At 41.0% G+C, this 10,252-nt stretch overlaps 1 protein-coding gene across 1 annotated transcript; it reads right to left on the bottom strand.

Moving 5' to 3' along the window:
• Window positions 1-4,856: 4,856 nt before the first annotated feature.
• Window positions 4,857-8,281, bottom strand: LOC110520164 (L-dopachrome tautomerase). The gene is made up of 8 exons (XM_021597290.2): window positions 7,712-8,281; window positions 7,243-7,542; window positions 7,016-7,116; window positions 6,741-6,907; window positions 6,335-6,514; window positions 6,106-6,247; window positions 5,784-5,985; window positions 4,857-5,667 (listed from the first exon to the last, which is right to left on the bottom strand). Exons 1-8 carry the CDS (start codon window positions 8,001-8,003, stop codon window positions 5,501-5,503), a joined length of 1,551 nt encoding a protein of 516 aa, XP_021452965.2. The 5' UTR covers window positions 8,004-8,281; the 3' UTR covers window positions 4,857-5,500.
• Window positions 8,282-10,252: the final 1,971 nt, after the last annotated feature.

The following is a 10,252-nucleotide window of genomic DNA, read 5'->3' as shown; positions in this document are numbered from 1 at the left end:
ATGTATGTGCCCTCTATTAGTATGGTCAGAAAGGATTAAGATCATGGTCTCGTGGTAATCACCTGACACACGAGGACTATGAGCTGGACATACCAGTGAACCAGTGAAATGCCTCGGGCCAAAATACATGGGGTGTTGGGTAGTCAATAGAATATCTACAGGTCCAAATACTGTGAAACACACAATATTAGTCCCATGAATATTTTTTTTAAAAGTTCACACAATTTAACAACAGATATTGAAATCCGATCACTTTTGCAAGTCTGATAACCTACTAACTATAATCCAGTCAGGCCTCCCGAGTGGCGCAGTGGTCTGTGAAGTGCAGTGCAGTGCTAGCTGTGCCACCAGAGATTCTGGGTTTGAGTCCAGGCTCTGTCGCAGCCGGCCGCAACCGGGAGACCCATGGGGCTGCGTACAGTTGTCCGGGTTAGGGGAGGGTTTGGCTGGCAGGGATATGCTTGTCCCATCGTGCACTAGTGACTCCTGTGGTGGGCTGGGCGCAGTGCACGCTGACACAGTTGCCAGGTGTACAGTGTTTCCTCCGACATATTGGTGCGGCAAGCTTCCGGGTTAAGTAGGCATTGTGTCAAGAAGCAGTGCGGCTTGGTTGGGTTGTGTCGGAGGATGCACGGCTCTCGTCGGAGGATGCACGGCTCTCGTCGCAGGACGCACGGCTCTCGACCTTCGCCTCTCCCGAGTCTGTATGGGAGTTTCAGCGACAAGACTGTAACTACCAATTGTGGAGAAAAAAGGTCACAAAGAATTATAAAACAAACTATAATCCAGTCATCAGTTCTGTTTAGTGTAATTTATAAGGTTGTTTCTGCCATTTTATCGCATGACATATCATTCATATAACCTTAAATCGTTTAAATCATGATAAAACATGGCTCACATAGTTCATGCAAGAAATCTTCATCTGAACACAAAAACTAAAGAGACTTCCCGAATCACACAAGTTATGTTTACTACAACTCTGCATCGGGAAAAACAGATTAAAATACCTTGATCAGATTGTGCTAATTTTGGCGTATGGAGGCCATGCGGATTAGGAACATGCAGGCTGAAATGTTATACTTTGACCAATCATTTCCCTTTTCTCTGGTATAATCTAAACTATGTTCAGACGTTTCAGTCTAATGCTGTACTTCTGGTGTATTACTGTACCAAATCTCCTTTCCTTTTACGTATTTCAACACGTCCTCAGGTCATGAGATATTTGTCCTCTGAGATTTCAGTGCAGAGCTTGCTGAAAGGGTCACCCTTGTGACAAGAAAGTCCCCCAACCACAACCAAACTCTTACATTTAGACTGTTAATGTAGGCTACTTGTGTAGGGTAGTTTCTATCGACTGGGAGAGTTAAATTACATGTTTGCCTTAAGCAACATCATGAACAAGTAGGCTATATTGTATACTGGAGTACTAAGAATTTGTTTTTTTATACTGCGCTGGGAAAAAGTCATCAAATGATTGTGGAATCTTTCTGAGAGCTCCAAAAACATCAATGAAGGTAAATGATGCTTGGTACACCAGTGCAGAAATGTCTGATGTCATATGCTTTGTGCTCGTGTGATTAGCTAGATTTTCACTTCCACCTCTTACCTATGGCCTGGCATGTGACTGTTGAGTGAAAAGTCACATGAATACCTAAACTCAGCAACAACAAAAAGAAACGTCCTCTCACTGTCAAGTGCGTTTATTTTCAGCAAATTTAACATGTGTAAATATTTGTATGAATATAACAAGATTCAGCAACTGAGACATAAACTGAACAAGTTTTACATAAATGGAATAATGTGTCCCTGAACAAAGGCGGAGTCAAAATCAAAAGTAACCATCAGTATCTGGTGTGGCCACCAGCTGCATTAAGTACTGCAGTGCATCTCCTCCTCATGGACTGCATCAGATTTGCCAGCTCTTGCTGGGAGATGTTACCGCACTCTTCCACCAAGGCACCTAAAAGTTCCAGGACATTTCTGGGGGGAATGGCCCTTGCCCTCACCCTCCGATCCAACAGGTCCCAGACGTGCTCAATGGCTTCGCTGGCCATGGCAGAACACTGACATTCCTGTCTTGCAGGAAGTCACGCACAGAACGAGCAGTATGGCTGGTGGCATTGTCATGCTGAAGGGTCATGTCAGGATGAGCCTGCAGGAAGGGTACCACATGAAGGAGGACAATGTCTTCCATGTAACGCACAGTGTTGAGATTGCCTGCAATGAAAACAAGCTCAGTCTGATAGTGCTGTGACACACCGCCCCAGACCATGATGAACCCTCCACCTCCAAATCGATCCTGATCCAGAGTACAGGCCTCGGTGTAACACTCATTCCTTCGACAATAAACGCAAATCTGACCATCACCCCTGGTGAGACAAAACCGTGACTCGTCTGTGAAGAGCACTTTTTGCCAGTCCTGTCTGGTCAGCGACGGTGAGTTTGTGCCCATAGGCGATGTTGTTGCCGGTGATGTCTGGTGAGGACCTGACCTACAACAGGTCTACAATCCCTCAGTCCAATCTCTTTCAGCCTATTGAGGACAGTCTGAGCACTGATAGAGGGATTGTGCGTTCCTGGTGTAACTCGGGCAGTTGTTGTTGCCATCCTGTACCTGTCCCGCAGGTGTGATGTTTGGATGTTTGGATCCTGTGTAGGTGTTACACGTGGTCTGCCTCTGCGAGGACGATCAGCTGTCCGTCCTGTCTCCCTGTAGTGCTGTATTAGGCGTATCACAGTACGGACATTGCAATTTATTGCACTGGCCACATCTGCAGTCCTCATGCCTCCTCGCAGCATGCCTATGGCACGTTCACACAGATGAGCAGGGACCCTGGGCATATTTCTTTTGGTGTTTTTCAGAGTCAGTAGAAAGGCCTCTTTAGTGTCCTAAGATGTCATAACTGTGACCTTAATTGCCTACCATCTGTAAGCTGTTAGTGTCTTAACGACCGTTCCACAAGTGCATGTTCATTAATTGTTTATGGGTCATTGAACAAGCATGGGAAACAGTGTTTAAATCCTTTACAATGAAGATATGTGAAGTTATTTGGATTTTTACAAATTATCTTTGAACGACAGGGTCCTGAAAAAGGGAAATTTATTTTTTTGCTGAGTTTACATATACTGCTAGTGAGGGCATGAAATCATTTTTTACAAATAAATTCTAATCCCCTAATACAAATTTTAAAACTGAATCCAAAAGAAAAATCCTGAATCCCAAAATACATTTTTAAATTAAACAAATACTATTCTGTGAAGGTTTGTAGAAACAACGTGCTGGTATTTTAACACTGTCCATTATTGTCATAAAGAAAGATACACTAATATGTTGTTCATTTAATGGACACAATCATATTTTCTCTCTGCAAGTCTACGCAGTTGTTGAATTACTCAAAAGCCAACATTTTATGGACCTAATCTAAGAAATCAACAGAAAGAGTCAGAATGTAGTGTGGTTATCAAGAGAGAAAATAGCCCTGAGAAAATTCCCTTTGTGTGACCATACCTCTTAGATAGGGTTAGATGTTAAGTCCCCTATTTAGGGGACTGTGAGCTGTTCTGGACCGGTTCTGACTGACGAGTGAACGAGGCAGGGTCCAGTGCCTTATTGTGCCAGAAAGCTCCATCTATCTGCTTTCCACTATGACTCTGTCAGTGGGGCTGACTTGAAGTCTCAGGTTTCAGACCTACATTTGCATAGGGAGTAAGTGTCACATTTTCTGACCTATCCAGACAAAGAATCGCTTTTATTTCTAGATTTTTGTAAACTATGTACTTGAGCTTGTGTACTCAAAAGTAACTACACCACAGTAATTTATAACTATTTTACCCGAAAGGTGAGATCTAGACCTTTCTAGAAGGATGTATCATTAGTAGTTATTGTTTATGGCAATCTCATGAAGAAAATATTGCTTTTGTGTATTCTGTTTGCAGGTTGGCATTTATTGTTATGAATCTTGACCTGGAGGCAGCTCTACAGAATGGTCACTAAGTTATAAAAGTTATAAAATCAGATTTTAAACCTGACCCTAACCTTAACCACACTGCTAACCCTAATCTTAAATGAAGACCAAAAAGTAGATGTTTGTTTTCATGAATTTTTACGATATAGCCCATTTTCACTTTGCAGTTGGCCCATCACGCGGAAATAGCTCAGTTCTGCCTCCATGGCAAGATTCATGACAACCATAAACTTACTGTCTATTTAGGCGGTAATATACATTTTGACATAACATTCAAGAGGTATGTAAATTCTACGCGTTCCTAGGGGTAACCAAACATTTTGCTTCATGCCCTACCAGGGTTAAGCAGTGACAAAAACATACCCAGACCAAAATAATAAGTTAATAATTGATTAATAAAACCCTCTTCTTCAAAACATTTAACTGGATGTGGATTTGAGTATGGGCTCTTGTGACCCACTTGTGACCCACACACAGTATGGGAGCCATTGCTTTATACAACGGGTACTATAAGGTTCACTGCACTTAACAGGATTAGTCAGTAGGATTAATGGAAAAGGCCCAATGGAATGTGTTATAGAAATTATAAAGAAGAAGTGAATTGAGTAAACCATGGAGTTATAATATATTTCAAGTAAAACTTAATGCACACAATTGAATTTCTATTTGTATTTATTACAGATCTCTTCCTTGGGTCCAGCAAAATTAAGGCAGTTTTTACAATTTTAAACACAATACATTCACAGATTTCACAACACACTGTGTGCCTTCAGGCCCCTACTCCACCACTACCACATGTCTGCAACACTAAATCCATGTGTATGTGTGTGTACAGTGCATATGTTATCGTGTGTGTGTGTGTGTGTATGCATGTGTCTGTGCCACATTATCAAAGATTTAGTTGAGGTTTACAGTTTACTGAATGTTTTGTCCCAAATACAATGCTTTTAGTTTTAGAAATATTTAGGGCTAACTTATTCCTTGCCACCCACTCTTCGTCAAGTGTTGCAGCCATTTCAGTCGCTGGAGTAGCTGACGTGTATAGTGTTGAGTCATCCGCGTACATAGACACTCTGGCTTTACTCAAAGTCAGTGGCATGTTAGTAAAAATGTAAAAAAGCAAGGGGCCTAATTGACAACAAAGGATAGGATACATAACTGGAATCAGAATCAAAGGGTGTACAAATATTTATTCTCGTAAACTACATTTTTGTCCAAGACATAGAATCAAACATTACAGAACAGGAACTGAAAATGGGCTCTCAATAAATGAATAAATATTCAGTAAGTGTTCATTATTCTGTATGGGTTCATTCCTTGTGTTGTTCTGATTGGCTGAATATAAATATTACAGGTCTCAAACATTCTACCCTCAGGATTTTACGTTGATGAAATAAGTACTTATCTTGAGTTACAGTATGTTTCAATTGATCCCATGACTGTGTATTACGTTAATATGAACATTGCATACAAGCTTAACCAGATAAACCGTAGGCTTTCGTTCAGTTACTGTTAGACTTTAGCTCAAGAAAAGTTCAAGAGTTGTCTATGTACTTCCTATTGTATTGTATTAAGGGTTCAAAGCCATGCTTTCTTCGCCTGTGCAGCATATAAACCACGACTACCATGAACACAGCCAGTAGGCCCACGAAAACGCCTGTCAAAGTAGCTCTCACGACAATTACAGGATTACCGTCATTCTCTGAAAGACAAACGGAAAGAAAGCAAACTCTGAAATGAATTGGTGCTTACTTCATTCTCTTGCCATTAGCGTTGAATGCATAGTGCAAACGCCTGTTGAAATGTTGAATCACTAACCATCCAGTGCGATGGCATAAGAATATCCCAGCTGGTCAGACGCAACGTAAATCTCTTCATTGGTCACAGGAGGGAAGAATGGCACCATGTTGTAATCTCTGTTGTGACCAATGGGGGCCATCTCATCGGGGAAACTGGAGTTTGGGGGAACAGACTTCCTCATCCACTCATCAAAAATGGCATCAGTGAAAGCGTGGAGAACCTATACAAATACATTTCTTAGTTACACAAACTAAGTAAAAACACATTTATATTATTATAACATGTACTTGTTTTGTTTTATTTAATTAAATTCTATCTTATTTATTTTATTTTTCAATACTAGAAAGATGGGGTCATTGGCTGCAGAGTGAGACAGAGCACTGGTTCCATTGAGGAAGGAGTGGACCAGGTTGTGCAGGTTGTTCACTGAGGAGTCAAGCTCTGCCTCGCCATCTGGCTTGTCATAGCCTTCAAGAGAATTCCTGTTAATAACAGATCATATTTTATCGTTAGCGTACACACATAACACTTTTGCCTAGAGAAAAAGTGAATTATCGAAGGAAAATGACCTGAAGCTGAAGGTAGAGTTAGTGTAGTAGGGAGAACTGTCAAAGTCTCTGAGTCTGAGACAGCTCCTGACGTCATTCATTGTGGGAAGACTCATGTTGCTCCTCCCTACCTGTCCTCTCCTTATATGTCCCTCACTGGTCCCATTACACAAAGTGACCAGGCGGTTATATTCATCCATGCTGGGAGAGAAGACAGATGTTATTTAATTATGAATAGAGATGCTATCCCCTGTACACATAAGTGAAGGTACGCACTTGTGTGTATGCGTGCACACACACACAAACACACACGCGCTCCTGTGCATGCTTGCACACACGCACAAAGGCATGCAAGCACAGACACAAATACTCATTCACCTATGTTTGGCCACATACACTCAGCGTTTTGACATAAATTGCTCCAGACCTGTTACACACCACTCCCCAATTGGAGAACCTGGACTGGTTACTGATGAGGGAGGGGTTGTCTGGGTTGCGCCCCCCCAGGAGAGAGTCTGTACAGACGTCACACTCAGTCTGCCCTGTGGCAAAGTTCCAGTATGGAACAGCAAAGTTCTCACTGCCAGTCAGTCTCTGCAGAAGAGAGGTCATTCTGCTATACACATTCTGTAGACATTTCTTATTAACGTACATACTCGTGAGAAAAATAAGGCCACACAGAAATGACCTCCTCACTCTTACCTGCAGGTCTCTCTCCAGACTGAGTAGGTGGTACCTGTGCCAGGTTATAAAGGCAGGTCCTTTGTGGGAGAAATCAATCTGTTTGAAAAGACGTCCAGGTCCTAGAAAATATTAAACGTACTGGTCACAGATATGTAATAGATATTCAATTGTTTAACATTGTGCACTTGTAAATGGTCCTCATTATACTTTCTTGTTTGGTTGTTTGTGTGGTACATCACATTTACCAAGCAGCGTTTCTCTGACAGAGTAGTAATGCTGCCATGTAAAGAAGTCGTAGATGGAAATATTGGAGAACTGGGGCTGGGTTCCATTGGGCCCCAGCAGGCCCAGCCAGTGCTGTGTGGCGATCACATAGTCTGGGTGGGTGGTGTTCTTGGCCCGGTCCAACACATCCAGAAACTCCTGAAGCTCAGCTGGAGTCAGAGAGTGGATGTTCTTCCTCACCACCGGGACTTTACGTACGTCACAGTTTGGTCCTGTCCAGCCAAACTTACACTGGCCACAGTCGAAGCCACCAAAGTTACCTGGACACACGAAGGGAATATAGATCATGATGTAGCTATGCTGTACAACATACTAATACACTTTTCACATGTAATTTTAACCTAAAGTTAGATACTTATATAGATAACAGAGATCCCTTAGAGGAAGTCTGCAGTTGAACATTTTCAATATTATAACTTCAATACTTACCGAAGCACCTGCAAGTTTGATTAAAAAATTTTGTTGGCCACCTTTCACGGTCATCTCGGTTTCTCATTCGATATGGTCCGCCCCAGGGTTTGGTACTGACTCTGATGTCGGAGCAGTTTCCTCGTCCAGATAAAGTTCCACACACATTAGCAGGATCAGAGCCGAGAGCAGGGCAGCACTGCTTTGAGACAATCCCCTCCACCGTGCTGCAGACTCGAGGAAACTGAGCCTCCATAGAATCGGGCCTTGTCACAAAACAAACCAGACCCAGAACCAGCACCAGAGCCCTCATCTTTCACTTCAATCTAATCTTCTGCCTTCTCCCTAAAAAATGGATTTGTACACCTGTTCACAGCAATGATGTGGTCAATAAGTTCCAATAAGACGCAGAGATGTAACTAATTCAATGTCATGGTCTTTGTCTTTCCCATTTAAAAATTAAAATAAAAATTCAAGGCCCACTTCGTAATTTCCAACCCATTCAGCACAATTACAGATAGCATTGACAGTGGGCTGCAGGCCTCCAGTAAATTCAACCGTTCTTCCCAGAAATGATAAACTAACATTTCTGGGGACAAGTGATAAAAATACCCGCCCTGTGTCTTTTAAGAACCCAGAGAACAATGATGTCCATATGTTTGCACAATGCTTGCCCTCAGTTAAAGATCCCGTGGTAGCGGATGAGAAAAATAAAAAGCATTGGGCCTCCAGGCAATTGATCATGTGACAAGATAAACCTTCGTTTTTTTTCTCCTACCGTTCATCTGATGCCCATTCCCAACCACAGAAGTACCACAGTAACTGTAACTATTTGACATTATTCACACCACTTTCAACTCTACCTTTGCTTTCTAAAACTGCCCTCTGGCCGAAGGCATGAATTTCAACTTTGGTGCTTTTAATGCAAAAAGGCATAGTTCATGAACAATTTGAACATTTGAAATCATTTTTATCATCATGCGTCTACCTTTCTCTGTTTACTGTTAAGTAACCTTTCATGTACTCTACAACATTATGTGACTATAGTCATACGGGTATCATCTGATAGAACCCTAAGGACCTCTCTCATGTGTTCAACTGAATGCTGCCCATCCCTCGAGGAGAATGCACTTTTCAACAAAACAACTTTAGAATGTGTGCATATGCTTCTCATCATGTATCACAAACAATCCTATTTTCTAAGACTCAAAAATCCTTATGGTTAACCATTCATTTCAATAGATCTTTAGAACACTTTGAATGAATTACATTATATCCTAAATCAAGCTTTTGCATTTCATGGAGTGTGAAATCTGTCATGTAGAACCCCAAAGCCTCCATTGAAACACATGGTGGTGCTAGAGAGCCATCTTTGAAATACAATGACAGCAAGTGTGCTGGAAAATAAGTATTTGAGGGTATGTACACAGTTAAGTTACTTCTTATGTGCAGCTTGTCACTGTAGTCCAGCACGCCAATGTTACATGGTACAATTTCTTCCTGCTATAGATTTAGAAAGTACAAGCATTACCAGGTAAATGGGTTGTAGCTGGGTCGTTCCACGAAATGAGTGCCTTTTGGGTCCCTTTGATATTTTAAATAGAAATTGTGCACAAATATATAATTGTTTAAGCCTATTATATTAAATGAAGTTCCCTTTAATATAGAACACATGGAAAATGCAATAAATCAACATGTTGATCTTTCCCTCTGTGCATCCTCTGTGACTTCTATTGAGATTTGAACCCATTTAAGTGTTCACCATCATTGTAAAGCCCTAGTTAATTTGTTGCTTTGACAAAGTCCTTTCTAAAGATTATTATTGATTTCATGTGATTAGGGATTCATTTTAAGATTTTTTTTAAAAAAGCAAAAAAAGCCTGTCCCTCATTTTAAGGTCAACCCTGTTACGTGAACTGAAGTGAACTCTAGTGTCAATATGGTGAAACTATTCCTTTTTACATTTTTTTTTATTTTCAAAAGAATTTAAAGAAACATTGAACATCTAATAGTCAAATCATAGTGTAAAAGCAGGTGAGCTGGTTCCACTCTTTTTTTACAGACACTGGTTTTGTGTTGGAAAACTGAGTGGGTTGAACGTAACACGTCAACCCTGTTACCCATAAATAGACAGGCTAGACATTTTTTCACAATTACAATTTCTTGTGACGCTTGCATTCAATTGCCCCTCACTGTTGCAGACAACAATCTTTCATTCCCCCTGTCACAAGGGGATTTATGGCTGATTTAAGATGAAATAGTCAACACTGTTACTTTCTTTGGCACTTAATAGGCACTTACTATAGTCCCTTTTTAAATTTAACCTCTTGAGATGGGAAAATGTTTTTCATAAATTGAACATGTGCTCTTAATGACAGAATGCTAAAATGAGTTGAAATCAACAACAACAACAAAAATCGTCAAGTTACACTACTCAAAAGGCACCTAATTGGTGGAATGACCCAGTTATTCAGATATAACATATTTGTTTTTTTCCTGAGATTTGGCACCTACTGATACCTTATCTGGCCCTGGTGTCCTGAAGTTATACTAAATTCTAAG

Source organism: Oncorhynchus mykiss, chromosome 3 (assembly GCF_013265735.2).
Source record: "Oncorhynchus mykiss isolate Arlee chromosome 3, USDA_OmykA_1.1, whole genome shotgun sequence".
NCBI lineage: Eukaryota > Metazoa > Chordata > Actinopteri > Salmoniformes > Salmonidae > Oncorhynchus > Oncorhynchus mykiss.
This window is presented reverse-complemented; position numbering and strand designations above follow the sequence as displayed.